Source organism: Harmonia axyridis, chromosome 1, assembly GCF_914767665.1.
Source record: "Harmonia axyridis chromosome 1, icHarAxyr1.1, whole genome shotgun sequence".
NCBI lineage: Eukaryota > Metazoa > Arthropoda > Insecta > Coleoptera > Coccinellidae > Harmonia > Harmonia axyridis.
The window spans coordinates 2,252,098-2,276,863 of record NC_059501.1 but is presented as its reverse complement, the minus strand read 5'-3'; the positions used below and the strand labels follow the sequence as shown (position 1 = coordinate 2,276,863).

At 36.0% G+C, this 24,766-nt stretch overlaps 1 protein-coding gene across 1 annotated transcript in view; it reads left to right on the top strand.

Moving 5' to 3' along the window:
- The first annotated feature begins 13,886 nt into the window (after positions 1–13,886).
- LOC123671595 (protein timeless homolog) overlaps positions 13,887–24,766 on the top strand; it is a 232,774-nt gene continuing 221,894 nt past the window's right edge. The window contains exons 1-2 of the mRNA XM_045605549.1: positions 13,887–14,532; positions 14,744–14,924. Coding sequence (XP_045461505.1) covers positions 14,282–14,532; positions 14,744–14,924 — 432 coding nt within the window. The 5' untranslated portion in view covers positions 13,887–14,281. The remainder of the gene's footprint in view (positions 14,533–14,743; positions 14,925–24,766) is intronic.

Sequence of the window (24,766 nt, the reverse complement as noted above, 5' to 3'; positions counted from 1 at the left end):
GTTCCTTCTTGGTTATATATATTATACCTCTTTATCGATTGATTCGTTCACATAGATAACGAAAGATTTATTATCAAAGATAGATGATCAAAAATTCTATGATACCTATTTCTCAAAGTAACTACCCGATATATAGGTATAAAAACTGCAAAGGAGTCTATCGTAGAGATGATTCCGAAGATTAAGATAAATTCTATTTCAATTTTCTATTGACATTATGTGAATCATGATCGGATTTGTCTGCTGAAAATCGAAAAACTTTTCACATCGGACATAGAGTAAACGACAAACAAATAGTTTAGAATAAATTGAGAATACTTAATAATTTCTGACCTTATCAAGTCCTTCCCTGAATTCCTCGTTTCTAAGAAGTGCAGATTCAAAATTCAGCATCAATTTAATCATTTCGAACACATACTTTTCTCATTCTCATACTCCTTCGAAAATATATCGTTTCCATTGAGAATCCAAGACTTCTGCTTCAACATAATACAATTATTGATCAGCTACTACTGAAATAATAGAAAATCATGAAATCCTTTTAGATGATCAAAAAATCAATATGAGAAATACTTCTTTCTGAAAAAATACTCACTATTCAGTCGAGACAAAAACAATTCTACCTAATATTTGCCAACAACCTGGTCACAGAGAATTTTGAGGCTGCGCACAGATATGAAATTTGTCAACATTCGAAGATTTGGATAAATTCTATTTCAATTTTCTGTTGACCATATCTAAATCATGAATTCTAGTTGAATTTTCAACTTTAAGATTATATGATGGATTTCGAATGACTTTTGTCGCATAAAAATTGGAAAACTTTATACATTGGACATAGACACATGTTCACGGTAAAAGACAAAGAAATAGTTTAGAATAAATTGAAAACACTTAATAGTCTCTTACCTTATCAAGTCCTTCCTTAAATCCCTCTTTTCTAAGAAGTCTAAATTCATAATTAATTTTATCATTTCGAACACATCCTTTTCTCATCCTCATATAGTTACTCTCTCAAAAAAAAAAAAAAAATGGGATCAGTGAGAATCCATGACATCTGCTCCAACATATTGAAATTATCCTTCAGCTGGTACTTCTGAAATATTAAAATAGTATAAAAATCTTTTAGATGGTCAAAATTCCATATTTGTCATACCTTTTCATGAACTTTTCCAACAAGTAAAGATTTCAATAAATCGAATTTTAATTTCGAAGTTATGAGAATAATGAACAATTCGAGTCAAATTTCCAAATTTTTGAATGTATAGTTACCTACTGTTGGATGATCATCAAAGTAGGAAATAATACAAACCACCTAAATTCACGTAGGTACTCCAGATTTCCAAGCGGTTTGAATTAACGTGGATAAGTAAAAAATAGGAGGTAAGAGTAACCGAAAATATGATAAGGACAAATAACTACACGAATTATATGAAAATAATCGACGATACTTACATATTTCTTCAAAAATCTTCAACAAAATACACACAATATCTCATACTTAGGTATTCACACAATTTGTCATTCGAAACAAAATGTCCTCCTGCTTCGCTTGCAATAAAAGCACGGATTTCTTGATCACAAAATTTTAACCAATTCACGTAAACAGACACCTGCGCGAGAGAGTCAAAAGGAAAATATTTCCAAATGCACCCTGATAAACAGATCGTTGATTTTATTAATGATAGAACAGATGTTCGGAAATTGAAACAAATTTTGCAGTTTGATATATCTACCTATTTACAATTCGAATTTTGGATGGAAGTAGAAAAATTTTGGATTTTTTTAAGAGGTAGATATATTTTAAATGTATCGGGTGGCCTAAATTCGTTGTTTAGTGAGAGGATCTAGGTATAATTCCTTTGAGCTAAAAGAAAATGAATGTCACATTTTCATTCTCGTTTTTTGAGAGGGTTAATTTGATGAAAATCACAACCATATCGGATTCAACTGTTTTTGAGCCATAGGAGAAAATTTGGGAATGACGTGAATTGAAAAGTTCACATAACTTCTTTATTACTGAAGCCATGAATTTGAAACAAAAACATTCTACGGGCAATTTTTTTAGTAAAATTCATTGATGTTATCATTTGTTTTTTATTACAATTAGTCTTGAAGTTATAATACAAACTTATGTTTTTGAATGTAAACCATAAAAAAATATATAATATAAAATATAAATAAATATATATAAATTTAAATAAAATAATATATAATAAAATTTCTATTACGAATAAAATCGTTTTTTACCCTTTTCAAAAATATAACACATGACATATAAATTTCTTATCAAACTATAAAATTCATCAAAAGTTTCAGTTTCACACTCCGATTCAACCAAGTATCTATTATAATGTGTGAACTTCAGATAATTGAAATATTCGGTGGCCACCAAGGTCTCCGGATTTGACACCGTTAAATTTTTTCAACATTTTCATATTGATAATTATTGTTTTTCCAATGTGGCTGAATGAAAAAATATAACGGTGTTAAATCCGGAGAACTTGGTGTCCTCCAATTTTCCATCAAACTACAATTTTGTTTTACAGGGCGCGACACGCTAATACGGTTGAGCGCTGAAATTTCCAAAACTTTTTTTCACATCAGTCACATTCTCAAATTGTTTAGAAATAAGGTCTTGTTAAATTGCGTATACTCCCTTTGGTTTATTGGTATACCATATAGAGGACTTTTTGTCCAAACGGGCGCTTCTTTTGGGTGTTCACACCTGTTAGCGTTCTTCTGTGTGAAATAAAAAATAAAATAAAACATTCAGTCATGATTGATTTTTTCAGAAGATATTTCGAAATCGAAGATAGTTGGAATCACATCTGAAGGTTTTGCCAGGAGTTTTGAATCTAATGCTAAACTACCTGATGAGTTTCTTACAAGCAAAGGCATGAGAAAATGCTATTTTATCGCTAGTGTCCTACTTCGTTTTCTATATTCTCCCTGAAAATGATTTCCAACTACAACTTGTTGCAACCATTGACGTACACCTGACTGAGCTGTACTTCCATCCTCAAGAAATACCATCTACCCTACAGGGAGTCATACACCGCCAACCCCATTATTTTCCAACCTCTCCTCCCATTTTAAACGCCATAATCATAACATCGAAAAACCCATCCATTGCTACCTTATGGGCTGTAAAATAAAAATTGATCCTTCGTTCTTTTTAACGAGCGTATATAACAAAACCCCTTCCCAACGAAAACAAACTCTTCCCATATCTCCGACGCAACATACTCGGAAGAGCAATAAAATCCATAGGCGGAGGGATCAAATCGAAAAGATGATTACTGCCACCCCCCGCCAGAGGGCCGTTATTTCCACTTTCCTCCCTCTTCGAGGGTACTTCCCCGGAAATTATTGTTTTCGTTCATCGGCAACCGGAGTGCAGTGATGCATCGTTCACATGGTTGCTCTCGGAAATGATAAAAGAAAATCAAGAGTGCCATGGTTCCCTGGAGATCAGTTGTGCGAACCCTCGAAAGTTTTCCAAGTGGATGGGACCAACGATGTTATATATTGGCGGAATGGGCGGTGGTAGGTAGGGGAGGGGGAGAGGAAACTAATAATAGAGATTTCGAAGTGGCTCTGTGTTTTGTTTCCTTTTTCTCTGATGGGAAAAGTGGCGTTTATCGTTGGCCTTTCGCAGTAAATCTTTATGGAAAGGATGGAATTGTGTTCTTCATCTAGGTGGTGCTTTTGTTGAGTTTCGTGCCCTAAGACGATCACTCGTTAGTTCAGTTATTTGGTAGTATTACCTGGAAAGTTGTCTAGATGTATTGAAAATCGGAGATTTTATAAATTTATTGCCGCTTGTGTCGTCATCTTGAAAAAATAGTGCTCAAAATCAGTTCGGCAATATCTTCTCTACGACTAAATCAATGATAAAAACATTCATACACAATATTTAATTCCAGAAATTGAGAAAAAATGTCCTCAAATGCAAAAGAAAACATTTTCCTTTACCAAAAAAGTGCTTCTTGTTAAAAATTGATGAAAACCATGGTAAAATTGAACGAATTGCGCTTCTAACTGCTAGACCATCCAGATTATCGGATGTGGCCCCCAGTTATTACTGGCTTTTTGATTACCTCAAAAGAATGCTCCAAGATTGCCGAGGATGAAGCCTATTTCGAAATCAAAGATGAATGTTTCGAAAGGGTGGTTTTTTTAGAGCTATAGAACTTTAAATTGCAATAAAACAACGATGGATTATTCGATTGACATGAATTTTATTTATCCGCAAGATAATCTTGTGGCATTACATTTTAAATATGATTTCTGGCATATGACAGCCACGGTTGGCTCGGATGTAGTCCAATCTGGACGTCCAATTTTCGATGACTTTTTCCAACATTTGTGGCCGTATATCGACAATAACACGGCGAATGTTGTCTTCCGAATGGTCAAAGGTTTGTGGCTTATCCGCATAGACCAATGACTTTACGTAGCCCCACAGAAAGTAGTCTAGCGGTGTTAAATCACAAAATCTTGGAGTCCGATTCACAGGTCCAGAACGTGAAATTAGGCGGTCACCAAACGTGTCTTTCAATAAATCGATTATGGCACGAGCTGTGTGACATGTTGCGCCGTCTTGTTGGAACCACAGCTCCTGGACATCATGGTTGTTCAATTCAGGAATGAAAAAGTTAGTAATCATGGCTCTATACCGATCACCATTGACTGTAACGTTCTGGCCATCATCGTTTTTGAAGAAGTACGGACCAATGATTCCACCAGCAAACAAACGCAAACAATGAATCACTAGCCTAATTTTTCTGAGGTAATCTATAGCTTACAGTTAATGTCATATTTGCATTTTTCTGCCTTCCATAGATTAGCACATCTTTAGATAAACACACCTACGTGATGTGCTTAAATAGATATCTACCTAACTTGAAGGAACAACGAAACAGTTGAACGCTGTCCTTGGACTAAATCACGTACTAACTTACACCCTCTAGGCTCAGAAACACCAAACTTGAGGTCCTCATCCTCGGAGGTGATTCTTCTTATTCACCCTAATCTCATTCTCAATGCTAATGCCGATTTTATTATGATAAGTTTGTTGGCGAAACCAACTTCTCTGAATTTTAATGAAAAGCCGAAGAGAAAATGCAGATACTGAGAACGAATTGCCCTGCCATCTGGAACAGACACCGCGATTAGTTACATCCAGTTCTGGTTATGAGAGAAGTCTCGAATGTTCGATATAAATTTTTTTTATAGTACTTAGATAAGGTTTAAGGTTGTTCTTATTAGAGTGGAACGTTGTCGAAGATTTGCATTGGATCTTTCTTCATCACGGGTGGAAATATTCTTTCTTCAGGTCTAATCTCACGAAAATTATCATGTTTACTCATACACTGCGCAAAAAAATTAACACACATTATGGAAATCTCGAATTTATTCTACAACTGAAGGTGTTCTCAATGATAATTATTTTTATCAGAATTATGCATGCATATGTTATCCACTTTCAACGTTTTTCTTCAATACAGATGTTTTTTCCCAGCAGGAATAAAAAAAGATTAGATTATCAGATTTTGAATGAATTGGCTCCATTCTGAAATCAGTTGTTCTCGATCAATTCTAGTGATCAATAGTTTTTCTATCGTTTGATTTTCTACACTCGATCGCTATGCAACGCGAAAAACGCAATTTGACCCAAGAGAATTGTGCCCAAGCGGTAGTTTTGCGAGAAGAAGAGTGAACATACACAAGAATTGCAGAAAGGTTTGGAGTTTCCCATACAAGTGTGTCCAGAATGTTGCAGTGATTCAGGGAGACAGGTATGAATGTCCAACTGCCATTCAAGAACGTTACTTGAGAGTTTCTTCGTTGAGACAACGGTTTGCAACCGCTCGGCTCCTTCAAAATCAGCTTGAGCAAACCCATGGGGTGCAAATTAGCACTAAGACAATAAGAAATCGCCTCAGAGAATATGATTTAAGGCCTCGTGTCCCGGCAAGAGGCCCAGCTCTTACACCTGCCCATCGAAGGGCGCGTTTGGATTTTGCGAGAGAGCATATCCATTGGGAAGAGGCTGATTGGGAAAGAGTTCTCTTCACAGAGATGAGTCTAGATTCTGCCTCTACCATTGTGATCGACGTTCCCTTGTATACAGACGTCCACATGAAAGATATGCTCAGTACAATTTCCTGAATACTACTGGTTTCGGGGGAGGATCGATTATGGTATGGGGTGCAATATCTTTGACTGCTCGCACAGACCTAATGGTCGTTGATAATGGAGATATGAATGCTGATAGATATATAAGGAACATTCTTGAAGAGCACGTAGTGCCATTTGCCCCATACATTGGTGAAAATTTCATTTTTATGGACGATAATGCCAGACCCCATCGTGCGCGCATCGTTCAGGAGTACGTTAAAGAGGTTGAAGTCTCTCGAATGTAATGGCCAGCAAGAAGTCCAGATCTCAATCCGATTTGGGACAACCTCAATAGAAGGCTGAGAAGTTCAGAAAATCATCCAGCTACTCTTAATGACTTAGGAATCCAACTCAGAGAAATCTGGGAAGGAATAGATCAGAACAATTTAAGATCACTCATTTTGAGTATGAACCGTCATTGCCGAGCTGTAATTAACGCAAGGGGTGGAAATACCAAGTATTAAATCACTTATCAGCATTCCAGTATTTTGAAAATTGTTCATTTCTCTTCTTTCACATAAGATTCGGTGAAATCCTGAATTTTTCTTTCATTTAATGTGTCTTCTTTCGTTCAAAACTTTCCCGAGAGAACATTAAAAATAAGTTATAAAGTCAATGTAGAGTTAACTTTCATTAAAATTGAGATTTTCAGAATGTGCGTTAATTATTTTGCGCAGTGTAATTGTCATTCTTTGTGTTCATTCATTTAAATGATTTTGAACTATTCTCTAGAATTTTATGATTCTGAAATTATAGTGTATTTTGATTCATATAATCATCATATCGAAGGATATATAAATGCCAATATTTCTATACATTTTTTTTATATCACCTACAAAGAATACTAACTCTACAAACTAAGCAATCGGTACTAGACCAGTCTAAAAAGAAATTAAGTTCGAAGAACGTCAGTAATTAATACTTATTGTAAGATCATCGAAAATGCTGAAGAATCGGGAAAAACAGTAAAAGCTTGAATTTATAACGTCATTCCAGTAGCCTACTTCTCCCCTATCGGATTAGGGAACGTAACTACTGACACAGTGCCCATAGGGATCGATAACTAGGCTAACTTTGGTCCAGGGGATGTTATCTACGTCTTCCGCATTTCTCTTCCGTAGATTGCACGTGACTTGATTCGAGCTATAACAATCACGGGAATTTTTTGCCACAGACTTTTAACGTGAACTTACGTCAGTTCGAATGAGTTTTCAACAGTACAGATGTAGAAAATCGTATTTTTGGCCAATGAGCAATCTCATGAGCTTGACCAGGATATTTTATTTCCTCATAATATTTATTGAAACGTAAATCCCAAAACCAATATGTATTTTTACAATTTTTACTTATTTTTTCCACTACTAAAACTTTTTGAATTCGTTAAATAAATGGAATATTGTTTTGTTGGGAGGAAAAGACATTTATAAAAGCACATATTTTCTTAAAAATTCATTTCGTTTATCATTATAGTGATAAAGGTTGTTTTTTTAGAGCTATAGAACTTTAAATTGCAAACAACGATGGATTATTCGATTGACATGAATTTTATTTATCCGCAAGATAATCTTGTGGCATTACATTTTAAATATGATTTCTGGCATATGACCGCCACGGCTGGCTCGGATGTAGTCCAATCTGGACGTTCAATTTTCGATGACTTTTTTCCAACATTTGTGGCCGTATATCGGCAATAACACGGCGAATGTTGTCTTCCAAATGGTGAAGGGTTTGTGGCTTATCCGCATAGACCAATGACTTTACATAGCCCCACAAAAAGTAGTCTAGCGGTGTTGAATCACAACATCTTGGAGGCCAATTCACAGGTTCAAAACGTGAAATTAAGCGGTTACCAAACGTGTCTTTCAATAAATCGATTGTGGCACGAGTTGTGTGACATGTTGCGCCGTCTTGTTGGAACCGCAGCTCCTGGACATCATGGTTGTTCAATTCCGGAATGAAAAAGTTAGTAATCAATAATCATGGCTCTATACCGATCACCATTGACTGTAACGTTCTGGCCATCAGCGTTTTTGAAGAAGTACGGACCAATGATTCCACCAGCCAATAAAGCGCACCATACAGTCCGTTTTTCTGGATGTAACGGTGTTTCGACATACACTTGAGGATTAGCTTCTCTCCAAATGTGGCAGTGATGTTTGTTGACATAGCCATTCAACCAGAAGTGCGCTTCATCGCTAAACAAAATAAAATGGACGTAGTGCGCGATACGTATTCCGCACGGAACCATTATTTTCGAAATAAAATTGCACTATTTAGAGCGTTGTTCAGGCCTGAGTCTATTCATGATGAATTGCCAAACCAAACTGAGAATAAATCACTTGAAAGCTATTAAATCGGTCGCCATCTTGAACAGTATTGCCAACTTAAAGTTATATAACTCGAAAAAAAAACCATTACTATACAGAGTGTCCCACTGAATGGATCTCAGAAACTGTAAGACATAAAAAAAAAATTTTCGAGGACACCTCCGATCTCTCTTTTCGAAATAATAAGATTTCAGAATTCAAAATCCAAATATTTTGTTTTGTTCTAATGTTGCAGGGTATTTCTGAAAAATGAATTTCAAATACCCACATCTCCAAAAGTCTTGCCTTAGGTTTCTCAAAAAATAAACAATCTTTGTTCTGGAAATAAGATGAATATTTTACTCTATTTCAACTGCAATATATGTGATAGAGAATCTTTGTTTGTAACTCTTTGCTCTATGCAGGATGAGACTAAATAGGAAAAATGAGAAAAAATCTAAATTTATCGATTATTTATTTTGGATTAATTATAGTTATTCTATAACTGAATCCAATATCAATACTCCGTATTATCATCTCTTCTCTCAATCAACTACCCAATACGCCTAGACATCCCACGAATCAAGAATCAATGAAATTTTCAGGTATATCGTCCCATTCTTCCTGAAAAGCTCATCTCAATTCCTGAAAAGTAAAAGGTGGGTTTTGACTATTAGATATTGTTTTCCCTAAGTAATTCCATTGGTGCTCAATTGGATTCATAATTGACGAGTTTCTCAAAATTTACCTCCCGAAATCATTATAATTTCGAAGAACCAAATTAAAAAAAATATAAACTCGTTGCTTCATATTCAATGCAATATGAAACGGCATCAAATTTCAATCAGTTCATCAACCTCTGGAACAATTCCAGCAGAAGGAGAAGAAGTTTCTTTCCATGAAAAGGACGATTTCAACTTACCGAAAGTCCTGAAGGACTTCCCCTTCCGTTGAAGTGAATAAGATACCGACATTAAATAAATTATTCAAAGCTTGGCGGAATCCAATTTAAAATTACGATATGCTATTTCCTGGGAGATGGATGAAAGTTTCAGTGTTTCCTGAAATTCTTCCCGATTTATTTTTGCCTCACAAATTTCCCCGTTCACTTTTAGAGTCAAGATCTACGCTTGTTTACTGCATTTTTCCATTTTCCGCCACAATTTCCGACTCTTTTCTTCTATTAATCATCTAATTATTCCGCTTACATGCTCACGTATTGTCTATGAAATTTTTCGAGCGGAAATAAATTCACTAGATGAGAAGATGAATGCAACTCAAAGTTTTATTTGAAGGCCTGTTCACGATGGAAAATTATTTGCAATTTGGCTTATTAAATTCGGTGAAATAAACAGGGAAAAGGCACTTCAAAAATGAGAACAGCACAGACGTGAAGTCGAAACGCCAAATTCAAAAAAAATTGTAAACTTCAGTCCCAACGAAGAAATTGATGATTTTGATCGATTCTTTTGGTACATCAAAACATGAGTAATCTTAGAACATTAAAAAGAGGAACAGAAATGGCCTTGTAACTGATGCATTTGTTTTGATGCCAACATTCGTCACTCCTTGTCCTACGGAAAACTATAGCAGTAGCGTAACATAATTTGATTAATTTCGAAATTATCAATTCATGCTCAAAAATAGTTTCCAATGTGATTTATTCATAAAAATTCTTTCATGTTTCAGAAGGTTGACTGTTTTTCTCGGTTCAATGATTGAGCTATTGTGAAGTTATGGAAAAAGGATTCCTGATAAAGCATTCAACAATCAAATTAGGATTCTCCACGCCTATGGCTCGCACACACAATCGGCTAGCTCCATTGTGATTGGTGACACAAAACTTCCATCTCTCTTGTATTCATAATCGTGTACAAATGTTTACTTTCTGTTCCTTTTATCTATATTATAAGAATATAATCATAATAATGGACTGGTTTAGTGATGTTGAAAATACTATATTTGACACGATAGAATTGAAATATAGAGCAAAACTGATGAATCAGTGAAAAAATTTTGAAAATCCATCAATAAATGACTGAGAAATAGATTATTTAAATTTACGTATTTTAGCGCGGAACGTCTTTGGCTTGTGACGTCACGGCTCTTGCCTGTGATCGCTACACCATAAATTACGTTTAAATACTTAGCCGCGCCAAGGCTCTCGCGCCGTTTATAGTTGTACAGTGTAGTTTTAACTCGAGTTCAGATTTTATGACACCATAATAGAGGAAGGCTTCGTGAAAGGACAAAGTGACAATTTGCCTAAAATAGATATATTCGCAGTGATGGAGTTTTTTTCTTCAAATCCATCTTATGTCAGTGCAGAAATAAAAGGAGTTAAACTTTTCAAGTAAGTATCTACTTTTGAGTTTTCTTCATCATGGTTCAACTTATAACGATAATTTATTTAAAAAACGTTTCATAAACAGTTTGTAGTTGAGTACTGGTTGTTGAAGTCTATCAATGGCAAAACATATTTATGTGAGAAGTAAAAAGTAAAAAGAGAAAAAAGTAATTTATATTTCTGTATATAGTAAGTTATTTCAGCCATCGTGTAACGAACAAAACACGACACGAACGGCACAAGTGATTGTACACCAATGAATTCGTAAGCACTCTGCGAATACCAGTCGTCTAGTGTGTGACGTCACGACACTTACACGTACTATGGAATTATTCTTCCAAGCGAAACTTCAAAGTCCCATAACTTTTTCATTTCTAGAGATATTTCAATGATTCTTCCACATTTTTGTTTCATTTTACTTAAATTTTTAGAATTAATCCTTAACAAAAAAATGAAAACTAGTCCATTCCATCAAATGAGATCTATTCACCAAAGTTCGAATATATCCCAAAACTGCCGCTTCCGGGTAAAACTTTCCAATTTTTAGCTTTCTCCCCACCCTCCTATCCACTCAAAATTGCACAATGTCAAGAGAAAAAGCATCAATTTCAGCGGATTCACATTTCAACAGTTTCGATTTCAATTCCACACTCGATATTCAGGCCGGGCCTTTATTAACGAGAATAATAAACCTAATAGCAGCGTTTAAACAGAACCGCAGACCGTGGAAAGTGGAAAACGGGAAAAAGTCCTGTACAAACAGTGGTTTTTCCCGCGACTAACTTCCTTTATCTCACTTTTACGATCTCTGGAAACGCTGTGCCTCGAATCAGGAGAGAGCAGAGGATGTAGAAGAAGCCAAAACCGCACGGTTTGTCGCCCGAAATGCAACAAGTACGAAGCAAAAAATGTATCACGTACTCTGAGAGTTTTTTTTATTAACTGGCGGAATAATATTTGCCGAATTCCGAGCCTACATATGTGTGTGGGTGTTTGAAGAGATTTGGGATCCTTTGAAACGGCGATATGGGTTCGATTCGCTTTCACTTTGTGTATTTTTGCTGCTGTTATTATAGCTCTGGCTATATTCAGCAATTCCTGAAAATATCTGGTTGTCCTCGAACATTTTCTCTAATACTTGCATCGAAGATGTGTTTTTTTGTGCGAAAATGCTTTCTGGATTAATAACGATAGTTGCTGCTAAGTCGGTAGATTTTCTTTCATTTGTTGTTAGGTAAAGGGTGTTTTTTTAGAGCTATAGAACTTTAAACTGCAATAAAACAACGATGGATTATTCGATTGACATGAATTTCATTTATCCGCAAGATAATCTTGTGGCATCACATTTTAAATATGATTTCTGGCATATGACCGCCACTGCTGGCTCGGATGTAGTCCAATCTGGACGTCCAATTTTCCAACATTTTTGCCACTGCCAATGTTGTCTTCCAAATGGTCAAGGGTTTGTGGCTTATCCGCATAGACCAATGACTTTACATAGCCCCACAGAAAGTAGTCTAGCGGTGTTATATCACAAGATCTTGGAGGCCAATTCACAGGTCCAAAACGTGAAATTATGCGGTCACCAAACGTGTCTTTCAACAAATCGATTGTGGCACAAGCTGTGTGACATGTTGCGCCGTCTTGTTGGAACCACAATTCCTGGACATCATGGTTGTTCAATTCAGGAATGAAAAAGTTAGTAATCATGGCTCTATACCGATCACCATTGACTGTAACGTTCTGGCCATCATCGTTTCTGAATAAGTACGAACCAATGATTCCACCAGCCCATAAAGCGCACCAAACAGTCAGTTTTTCTGGATTGAATGGTGTTTCGACATACAATTGAGGATTAGCTTCACTCCAAATGAGGCAGTTTTGTGTGTTGACGTAGCCATTCAATCAGAAGTGCGCCTCATCGCAAAACAAATTAAAATAGACGTAGTGCGCGATACGTATTCCGCACAGAACTATTATTTTCGAAATGAAATTGCACTATTTGCAATCGTTGTTCAGGTGTGAGTCTATTCATGATGAATTGCCAAACCAAACTGAGAATAAATCACTTGACAGCTGTTAAATCGGTCATCATCTTGAAAAGTAATGCCAACTTAAAGTTATATACCTCGAAAAAAAAACACCAGTCATTAGTTTTTCTGCAAATGGCCGAGACAGGTCAATTTGTAGTTAGAGGGTGATATATTCTGTGATTTCAATTTCTTGAGTGTGCGGAAATGTATTATCACACTAGTAAAAGGAATTGAAAAACCTTCAAAATGATGTGTCACTCGACTCCTATTCCATTTAAAATCCTTATGGCGGTGATCATCCCGATGAAGTGGAAGATCATACGCTCACAAGGATATCCCACTTCAAATAAAACTTATGACTGGCCTGTCTCCGAAAAAATCTATCACTTTAAGGAATTCGGGAAATATTCATTTTTAGAGGGACACCCTGTATAAAGCGTCATAATTGCATTTCAACTACAGGTTGCAAAGACGTTATTATGGATGTAAACACACCCCCCCAATAATTTAACAGCATTTCCGTACAAAGGAAATGAGTAGGATTGATAGAAAATTTTTATTTCGAAAACTGATGAAAACTTCCATCAACCAACCGAATTTGGGAAAAAAAAATTAGGAATTCAATCTCCAATGTGATTATTGCAATTCGATTTTCAACGGAGATGCAAAGGTTTCCGAATTGGGGTAATATCCGGGGCGTTATGTTTGAGACTGCCAATTTAGAGCCCTTCATTTCCTTCGGTCGAAACATGATTTCCTGTTCGAATTTAGGGGCTGAGGAATTACGTTCCTGAACTGGGGACGTCAGGAATTATGTTGGTGATCTGTTGCTCAAAGATCCATATAAATAGTTCACTATTGTATTCAAAGCATTCTTATTGAATAACTTGTTGACTTTCCTGAAACTTTGAGAAAGATAAATATCTGTTATCCAAGAAAACTTTCACAATGATTATGTAGGTCCCTTTGTGCAGTTTCGCGAGTAGTTCAAAAACATCATCACGCTGACAGCTAAATGAGCGCGAAGTTCCTAACCTCACAAAACTTTTGAAATTTGTTGTGTTGTTTCACGTTTACGAGCTATTGTTATTTCGTTATTAATTCCGCGATGGTGAAAACGACATATTGATAAAACAATAGTAGTGAGTGAAAAGCGTTTCTTACTCCCCTACACCTAATTCATCCGTTCATCCTACAGTTTTTGAAATGCGAAAGTCTGCGTTTCAGACCTCGCTCAACTTTTATTATTAATCAAGGCAACTTTGGCAGAATTTTGCAACTTTATTCTCATCGTCGCCTTGTTTACGGCCAAACTCGCCCGAAAATTATTTCGTTTACACCGCCTAGAAATAAACTTTGTTACTTGTCTTAATTAAAACCAATTTGTTTTGGCTTTTCCCTCGAAGAAAATGTCTTTAGTGTCTGCTGAGTTGGCTGCGACCTGCAGTGCTCTTGGATACTACGATGACAAGACGAAAAAGTATCATGCAGATGAGAATGTCCTGGAAACTGTGAAAGATTTAATTCGTTATCTTAGAAGGGATGATGAAAACCATGAGATTAGAAGGGAGCTCGGAGAGTCCAAAGTTCTTGAGGCTGATTTGTTGCCACTTCTGAAATCGTACTGGGAAGAGACAGAATTATTTGACATTCTACTCAGGTAGGGCATTTATGTTAATGCAGAAAATTTTTCTGGAGATAATACTGACTATTGAAAACTGGATATCATATAAAATGGTATCATAAGGAACGATGACAAATATTTCTATGAAAATCTGTTCTCACAAAAGTGTTATTGCTGTTTCTACTTTTCACGAACAAACTCTGGCTGTTAATCAGAACTTCTTTTCAATTGTTTATATTCTTTTAAGGTTATTGGTTAACTTAACAACACCTCCGTTGATCCTTTGGAATGAAGAAATACCAACCGATAAGAATGTGAGAAATTATTATATGCAAATTGAGGAACATCTGCAGAGTTACAAATTGTCATTTGCTGATGAAGGGTTATGGTCAGTTCTCAGCTCCCGATTGAGCAGCATTCTAGAACAAGTGAGTTGAAATTTTAATGATTTTTTGAAAGATTGCTAATACTCTTATTTATAATAAATCAGTAAATACTGTGGAGAAAAAAACCTCGTTATTTCAGAAATTTGCACATGCCTAAATTCTATTTTTACCTCTGCAAGTTTATTGCTTTTAGTATAGGAATTTCAAGACTTTTTATAGTTTGAAATAACAAAGATAGAAGAATTTTATTTTATCAAACCATGATACATAATTGGTTAAATTGATGATAAATTTGTGGTTAATGTAAAATATTTTACTATAATTTATCCCAAATATTTTAGGCCACATGATACATCTGAGAAGTTCAGAACTCTAGCAAGTTGAGAATTGCTTGCGTATTGCGATTGCTTTGATTGTCTGCTTCCTAGTTGACCCATAAGTACAATGCTGGAACAAGACCTTCCTGTAAGAAAATTTCTTCCCAGATTGAAACATATGATCCCGAAACCTTTCCTTCGAGCAGAAGTTCAAAGTCACTACACTACTGTCTTTCTGTATATTGAAATGAATATCTGTTTTGAATAATGACTTCTATTTCTTCGATTGAAATACAGAATTTGGCTGCATGAATCGTACGAAGCATAAATATTGTATTTTAGACTCGGAAGAATGTACAAGTGAGTGAATTATAGTTGAAAGAAATTTCAATAAATTCGGATGACTGAAATATTTTCTGTGTTTCATTTGATCAGTCTGATTGTTTTTTTTTGCGGGAAGTTCAGTAAGAATATTTTTGAATTCTCTACAGCTGAATATTAGTATGCCAAAATATCTGTTCTTTTAAATTATTACAGAAGAACGATCTTGAAGATTGGGTTTCACTTACTGATAGAGAATTGACACAATAACGATAATGTACATTCTCCAACAGATGTACTAAAGACTAAGAAAATTTTAAAGTAGGTTTGGGGTCCGAATATTTCAGTTGAAGTTCGTTTAAAATTCTATCTAAATGAATTTTTTTCTCAATATCTGAAAAAATGAAATTAAGAAATAAGTTTAGAAATAGTGAATAGCAGAATTCATACGATATATTTTAATACACATATATAATATTGATATTGATAATCCATACCCAAAATTTCAGCTTTCTAGGATTCCAAGTACCGAATAGATGAATGTTTAATTGAAGCTATGTTTTGCACAAAAAACAAGTAAATCAATCAATTACTCAAAAACTGCTAGAGATAGGGAAAAAGGAGTTGATACATAAATACTCAAGAGGCTACGGCAAACCTCAAAAAGTAACAATATACAGGGTGTTTTATTTGGAATATCGAATTTGTTAGTACTATTCGATATGAGCGCTGAAAATATTTAATATAAATAGAGCAGTGGTTCCTACCCAGGAAACCAAATTTTCAATAATCTTTTGTTCTCTGTAAAAGTCTAGGGTACCATAGACCGCGGCACACCCTGTATATGCCATTATCGAAAAAAACAAATCAAGCATGCTTTTGTTATTTAAATGCTCTTCCATTTACTTAAAAAGAAAAAACCTTTCAATAACATCGTGCTGTGATCAAGTGATAAATAGCCAATAAACTCATAATATATTCACTCCAACATTAGAGAGAGAAAGATTGAGCCTCATGTCACGTGACCAGGAGGGAGAGGATAAAGATGTTTGAATTTCAATCAATGATAGAATTATCCTGATAGTACTGTCATTGTGAAAATGAGCCTTTAGGTCATTGTAAATAGCTTCACCTTTTCTATGAATGAAGGAGACATTTTGACAAAATTGCCAAAGCATAGATATTGGCCGTAACATATTTAAATGATATGTCAGTTTGACATCTGACACAGATTTTTATTATGCTTTAACTTAATCACAGAAATTTATTCAACTCTAATACAGCGCCAAAACTTTCCTTGTTTGGATTTATTCCCAATTGTATTCAAACGTTTGAACTAGGAAAGGGTACATCGAACAACAACAATCTTCCTCATCGATGAAATGGGGGACGATGATGTAGGGGTGAGTTTCGCAAGCCTTTCCCGTGGCGTCGGAAATATCGGGCATTTAAACATTTTTCCCCTGAATATTCAGCGGTAGTCGAACGGAGCTAAATTGCCGCTTTCAGGACGTCAGCCTTGCTAGGGTATTTCCGCGCAAATTAGATGGGAACATCTAATTATAATTGGGCGCAGCGCGTCACTCCAAACGAGCTACCTTCTTCTTCTTTATTAGATTTCGACAGTGGTGGAGGGACTCCTAGCAAAAATCCTCACGGTTTCGTTTCTAGGCCAACGGGGTTGCGGGGAAAATGTGGCAGAAATAATGTGATGGGGTTGGTTGGGAAGATGGGGTATAATTATTTTTATTTAATTAATGATAGCATTAAATATATCATTCATGCCCATGAAACAAGTATCTACGAAAGAACAGGGACAAATTAATTATTATTTTTCTCCTGTTCTCCTGTCAGTGTTCGGAATCCAAACAAACAAATTGTCATTCAAATTAGTACGTTGTCGTTGAAGAAATTAGCTTATTTTGATAAATAAGATTATTTAAGGAACAATTTTACTATTAATTGATTGACAGAAGGGACGAGATAAATGCCAGTAAGTTCGAACTTAGAGTTCAACTAATAAACACGTGTTTTTACAAAATCTGGGGAATGATACAGGATTCAAACTTACTGGTATTAACCTCGTTCCTTCTGTCTATCAATTAATACTGAAATCGTTCCTCAAATACTCTTATTTATGAAAATAAGCCAATTCTTTCAACGACACCGCATTAATTTGAATGACAATTTATTTGTTTGGATTCCGAACACTGACAGGAGAACCAAAAATGGCGGTGTGTGACGTCACACTAATAGAGCGTATTAGGTGTACAATTTTGCTTCCACCGTTTTGCAATAGATGGCTGTAGCGGTACGTGGTAGTCGAAATTAAGAGATCTTAGATGTCATACAATAAGATTAGGTATTCGTTAACATAACGCCATCGAAATATTAGTGAATTTGTGTCTGCATCATAAAGTTATTCTCGATTAAACATTTACGCTTACGAGGCAAATTCTCGTCATTTGCTGTAGGATTTTATTTTCTGTTTTAATATGAAGAAATCTGCGGCTGAGACTCATCGAATGTTCTCGATTACCTATGGTGAGACCACTTTTGGTAAAAGAACGTGCCGAGAGTGGTTTCAACGCTTCAAGAATGGTGATTTTGACGTCGAAGACCAGCATGGCGGTGGAAGAGTGAAGGTTTTCTAAGATGCAGAATTAGAGGCATTACTTGGTTCAAACTTGTGTCAAACGCAACAAGAATCGACAGGATCATTGGGAGTGACGCAACAAGCTATTTCAAAACGCCTGAAAGTCATGGAAATGATTCGGAAACAAGGAAATTGGGTACCGTACGAGTGGAAGCCGAGAGATCTTGAACGGCGTTTGTTAGCTTGTGAACAGCTGCTTGCAAGGCAAAGAAGGAAAGGATTTCTGCATCGCTTTATGACTGGAGACAAAAAATGAGTTCATTACGATAATCCCAAGCGAAGAAATTCATAGGGATATCCCGGCTATGCTTCCACGTCGACGGCCAAACCAAATATTCACGGTTCCAAATTCATGGTCTGGTGAGACCAGCTCGGCGTGGTGTATTATGAGTTGTTTAAACCGACTGAAACAATCACATGCTATCGTTATCGAAGGCAATTGATGCGTTTGAGCCGAGCATTGAAAGACAAACGGCCGCAATACAACGAAAAACGTGATTTTACAGCATGACAATGCTCGACCCCATGTTGCGCAAGTGATCAAGACATACTTAGTAGTGTTGAAATGGGAAGTCCTATCCCACCCGCCGTATTCTCCAGACGTTGCTTCCTTGGACTATCACTTGTTTCGATCAACTTTTTTTGTGATAATTATATGATACAGATTAGGGAATTATAAGCACCAAAACTAACATTCAATTTATTCATCAGAGCTTACTAACTGGATTTCTAGGAAAATTAAATTTTGCTGAGAATATCGAGAGAATTGTCTGTTATATTTTCATCGAAATCAGTAGAAGAATATACGACAAAACAACAAGAAATCGAACTATAAAAAGGGTTCCAACAATTTTGTATGGCCGTTATTATTGTTGTATCGCCCTCGAAGGCATTCATATACAATAATTAAATGAAATTTTATAAAAAAATATTTATCTATGTTAGCTTTCTCAGGTCAACTGTTACGTTCACCTGACAACTGAACTGAAACTATAAACGTTACTATCTTCCGAAAACCTTTCTAACGATAAATTCCCTCTACTTTCTTGACGGAACACAACAATCTCTCAGTGTCAAATTAACATCGTTTATGACCATCTCCTCATTTCCATAAATGACGTCTTTACTACCATCCACATTTCAAATTCTCCCCCAAAACCCTCTGGGAGCGTTGTCGCAGCCACTGATCTCGCGTCTAGCTCTTATCCGCCAGCTCAGGATATTTTTGTTTAATCATCCTCCTTCTCTCGTCCCCCGCAGTGAGGGTAGTACAGGGAGGGCGGTTAGGGAAAAATCAGGTCCGTGTCTCCTGCAAGATTTCGAGTTCATAATCTGTTTGACGACGTTGAATGCAAGATAAACGAGGTAATCATTTATATTCTTGCGTGAGTTTACAGGAATTTGTACCGGGAAAAGCCTGGCGTTTCGGATTTTCATGCCGTGCATGCATTTCCAAGTGTCCCCCTCATTTCAGGGTTGTTTCTAATGAAGGCTGTTGGGTGGGGAGGAATTTTTTGATGGAGTCTGAATTTGATGTTTATTATTGAGTTGCTTAGTATTTTGGGTAATGTTTCTCTTGAGGAATTTTTTTGTATTCGGTGTCCCCTTAGAGTAATAAATATATCGGGTGTCCCAAACTCGATGGCCTATTAGACGTTTCTGGAAAACTAATCATAATTTTGAGCTGAAAATTTGCATATTGGGGTTTGAGACAATGATCTTTCTCCCTAAAATATTTTCAGATCTCTACAACTTCCGGTTATACCGGAAACAGACTACTACTTCCTTATTTCAAATGGCACACCCAGTATATTATTGCATCATTAAAAAGCTTTTTTGATGTTTGGCTTTTTTGAGTTTGGGACACCCGATATAGTCCATTCAGGAAGTATTGACATCTCGGGTGGCTTTGGAAAATCGAAATTAACTTGGTACTGGCTGATTCAGTAACATTTTGAATTGCAGATTTCGGGTTGGCATTGGAAATGTCATTGACAGGAGGTTAGATTTAGTTTGTTTGTGTTATTGATTTTGATCGAAGAAATTTTGAAACTTAAAAGTTGTATCAATTTCAAACTCACATTGATTAGTTTATGTGAGTATTTCTCACAGTACTGTTTGAAAAAAGAAGAAGGCAAGTCATTACAACCTGGATTATTAGTGTAAGAAATCCTGTGCAATACGATTTAAAGAATCATTGAATGATTTGATTGTTACCAAAAGCAACCAATATATCAGTCTGGATAAAATTTAACCAAAAAGCATCTGGATTTTAATCAATCAACGTCAACATTACATAAACTTAATTGGTAACAAGTTCAAAACAGTTGATAAAAGGAAAATTCTTATTGATGAACAGAAAAATATAATAGATTGAGTACGATTTTATGGTGAATACAGAGAATATTTGCAACAAAATGTGAAATTCATTTATCTGGAGGAAAATTGGTTATTTCGAAATGGCAGCATTATTCAACAGTGGACACTTGAAGGTAATAATAGAATGCAATAAAATTCACAAATTAAAAATAATTTCATGCAAAAATGCTTTTAGTGAGTGAGTTGAAGCTGTTATGGGCAAAATACTTTTGAAATTTAATAGTAACTAGTATAAAAGCATTTCAATAAAAAACAGAAAACTTGAGTACAAATAGTACCTACCTATATTTTTCATACAAGTTTAATCAATCATTCATGTCATGAACAGTTTCAATAAATAGTGACTTTAGAAAGTAATTTACACATCGGCTTATGAATTGGTTTCAATTTTGAAAGTTACAGTACAACTGTTATGACAAAATTTTTCATATACTAAATGGTTAAATTTATCAACAAGTTTTTTCTGTTTTCTTCACCAGTTTAGACACCACAGTTAAAATGCTCCATAAGAGTTATTTGATAAGAATTTTGCAAGCAGTTTGGTATTCAGTGTCCATCAGGAATGCAACAATTTTTGAAGAGCCTTTGGTGAAAAGGAATATGCATATTTTAATGATCGTCAATGGGATCTTTCATGGGCGACTCTTAAATGAATAGATATCTCTTCATTGGATTTCCTTGAAATGAGATAGCATTTCACTATATTTTTACGTTATATAATCTGAATTCCAATTCATGAAATCATGACTGTATGCGTCCCTTCGTAATAATCGTAATTTCGAAAATTCAGGATCTTTCGGATACAAAAATGATGAAAATAATTTAAACTGGTTATTTCTATGATGAACCAGAAATAAAGCCGCGACTAGACGTTCAAGGCCTACTTCGATGTCAATAATTCCCGAATGGACTATAGCCTGAATTCTAGAGAAGGTCAGTCTACTCTACAGATTTCCGATTGAAAATCCAAAATGGGCTTAAAATTGCAATCGTCCAACCGATTCGAACGGCACATTAACCGTCCATATGCAGGAAATGGAAACATTACGTACCCGAATGTTCCAGCGCGTTGGCAATGGTAGACCATTGTTTCGAGTGTGCGGGGGCGAGCCTGCAACCCCCTAACCCCCTAGGGGGTTGGAGGGTGGGTGCCGACTGCAGCCCGCGATCTGAATACAGCGAGCGTTCAAGAACGTATTGAATGTTGATTGAAAACGGCGGTTTTGCTGATAAGGGCGGCTTTTTAGGCAGGGCGTCTTTGAAGTTTCTTCCCGGGGTTGGGTAGGGGAGGGGGTTAATGTGGGAGATTGGAGAATGGGATGCGAACAGGGGTGTAAGATTGACGGGAGGATTTTGTCTCCAAGTTGGTATTACTGCCGGTTTGATGAGAGGAGGGAAGAACGGCAAAAATTTGGAATCGTGCCTGGATCTTAGGGGTGGTTAGGTGAAGGGAGGGTTGAGAAAGCGTTCAAAGTTTAGAAAACCATGAGATGGAGAAGAGTGGAGGAATGTAATGATGTCAGTAGATTTTTTGTGGTTCTCTAAGTGATCACTTGGATTGGAAATCTATTCTGAGATTGGTTGAAATATCATGTGTTATCCTTCGATGAAGCTGTTTTTTTCAAGAAAGTTAGTATTGTTAATATAGCGGCCATCCATCCAGATACTGATCACCAGAGTTGCTGATCATTCGTAATGTTGTTCAAAAAAGACCTAACATTGATGTTTAACTCAACTTCGGTTATTCGAATAACACGTTATTTCTGAATATGTTATAGGATTAAGGCATGAATAACAGGTAGACCGTTATCAAATTTAACGAATAACAAGTCGATTAATTTTGTAAATAACGAGTAACGAGTCGATCATTTTGCGAAATGAGATAGATTAATTTTGAAAACTACGAAAAATCTTGAGGATTTCACACCACGAGATAATTTCTGTTCGAAAACCCAATAAATCTTTTCGAAAAACCTTGATATCGCTCTAGCGGAACTTTTTCTTTGCCATAACTACAATTACAACTTTGAGATAGAAGAAATATAAGAGAATTTACTCACGACCTGGGTTGATATCTACAGGGTGTTCCTAAATTTTCCGATTTTATAATGAAAATGTGAAAAATCGCTCTTACCCGTCAATTTCTGATTCGAGTGGGAATAACTTCTCCGCTTTTTTCATTCTCCTAACAGGAGTGAGAACAACCCCTTGATTTTGAATAGGGATGGGAGGCGATAATTTATTTTGAAAATCGTATCGAGTACTATCTGACCCTAAAATTTTGATTTTGATTTTTGCACTAATTCAAATAGAATTAAATTTAACGAAATTTTTTTAAAAGCGAATAACTCGGTTACTTCTTGAGTTATATGAATGAAACAGGGCTATCTTTTTTGTAGAATTCAACGTTTTTAATATGTTTTTGTTATTTTTATCATAGAACCGGATGTCCCAAATTCGATGCTCACTGAAAGTATATCGAGAACTATAAGACTTGGAGAAAAAAATATCAACTTTCCTCTATATCTCTGAAACGGTAATAATTTCTATGATCTATTTTGAATATCTCATAAACAATAAAAATTACTAAAAAACGTTTTGAAATTTTTTGAATATCCCGAACAGAAAACAAGATATAGCGAAATATTTGAAGCAGTAATTTTTAGAAACGCCTTGTTACTTGAAAACAGGTCAAGATATCTATAATCGCCTTTCTGATATCTTATTTATTCGAAAAAAGAGATCAGGGATCTTATAATTCTCAAGATGCATTCAGTTAGCAGATATTTTCTACAGTTAGCCTACAGTTTTACAAGAACATGTATTATCAAAAAATCATATCAACAGTCAAATAAATATAGACTGACTTGTGGCAGCACAGATAACATAAAAATGCAGACGGAAGTGTTCGAATTTTTTAACAAATCCAAGAATTGAGATTTTCAAATTGTAGGCAGTAAATAAATTCTTATTGAATGTTTTTATCAACAATCTGCAACACAAATGTGTGTTACCACAACAATTTAAATGGCAGAAAGCATCACTCTCATTAATTAATTTCAACCTTCAGGAAATGGTAAAATTCCCAGCCTTTCAACATTAGAACCCCACTATACCCCCATCAACCTTCTTTTTTTACTTCTCCATCATCGATCTAACCCCTTCCACCCCCCAAGACAAACCACGTCGACTTCGACCCATACCTCCCATGATTTTTTCATAACCGGAACATTCCAAGACGGCCGTCCTAAATAACCTCCATAAATCCCGAGAATTCCCGAAGATACGGGTCATAAATCGACGAAACTACCCCTTTCGAAAATATTACCCCGCCCCACGCGCGGGGGGATTCGATTTATCAGCGCGAACTATCGACTGGACCCGCCGCCCCCGACATAATGGCGGTTTAATGCCCTTAAAACCGGTCCCGATATCTCCATTCAATAAAACACCGGCCCTAATCCGCCCGCACGCCCATTCTCGATGATATATACATTATATACGCGCCCGCGTGCGATGCAGCGGGCGACACAGCGCGGTGCCGGTCGTCGATTTCCGGTCTCTGCCGTTAATGCGCCCATTAAGGCGGAATTGCGAACGATTGGAATCGGCCGTTGCAGTTTTAAGCGCGAATGGATTTTTGTTTCGATGGGAAATATATACATTGGATGGACCTAACGTGGGTTTTCCTTGTATATTACGGTAATTGGATTTTTATGGTGAAATACAGGCGGTCAAGTCGGCTGTTGTTTCTACCCGATCATCGGGTAGTAAACAGCGACGTGAGGCCTCGATGAGAGGCGATACAGGTAGTTTCTTCTGAAATTCCAACAATTTATACTCAGTTATAATATCCTAAGAGCATAGGCAATATTCGATTATACAGTCACGAGAAGTAGTTCGCGGAACAAAACGAGAGCGCAGCTCGAGTGATGTTTTAAATTTTAGGCCTATTGAAAAGTCCCCGTTCTGATGCACAGATGGCGATGCTAGTATTAAATCCTTATGATTTCTAGTTCGTACCAACCTTCAAATGATACCTGTTAGAATTTGACAGCAGTACGACCACTAGTTTGTGAGATATTGTGTTGTGAGTGTAGCTATTTTTGTTATTTGAAAAGAGATGGAAAGAAAAGAATTTTGTGTGCTGATAAAATAGTGTTTTTCGGAGGGGAAAAATACAGTTGAAGCAAAATCTTGGCTTGATGAAG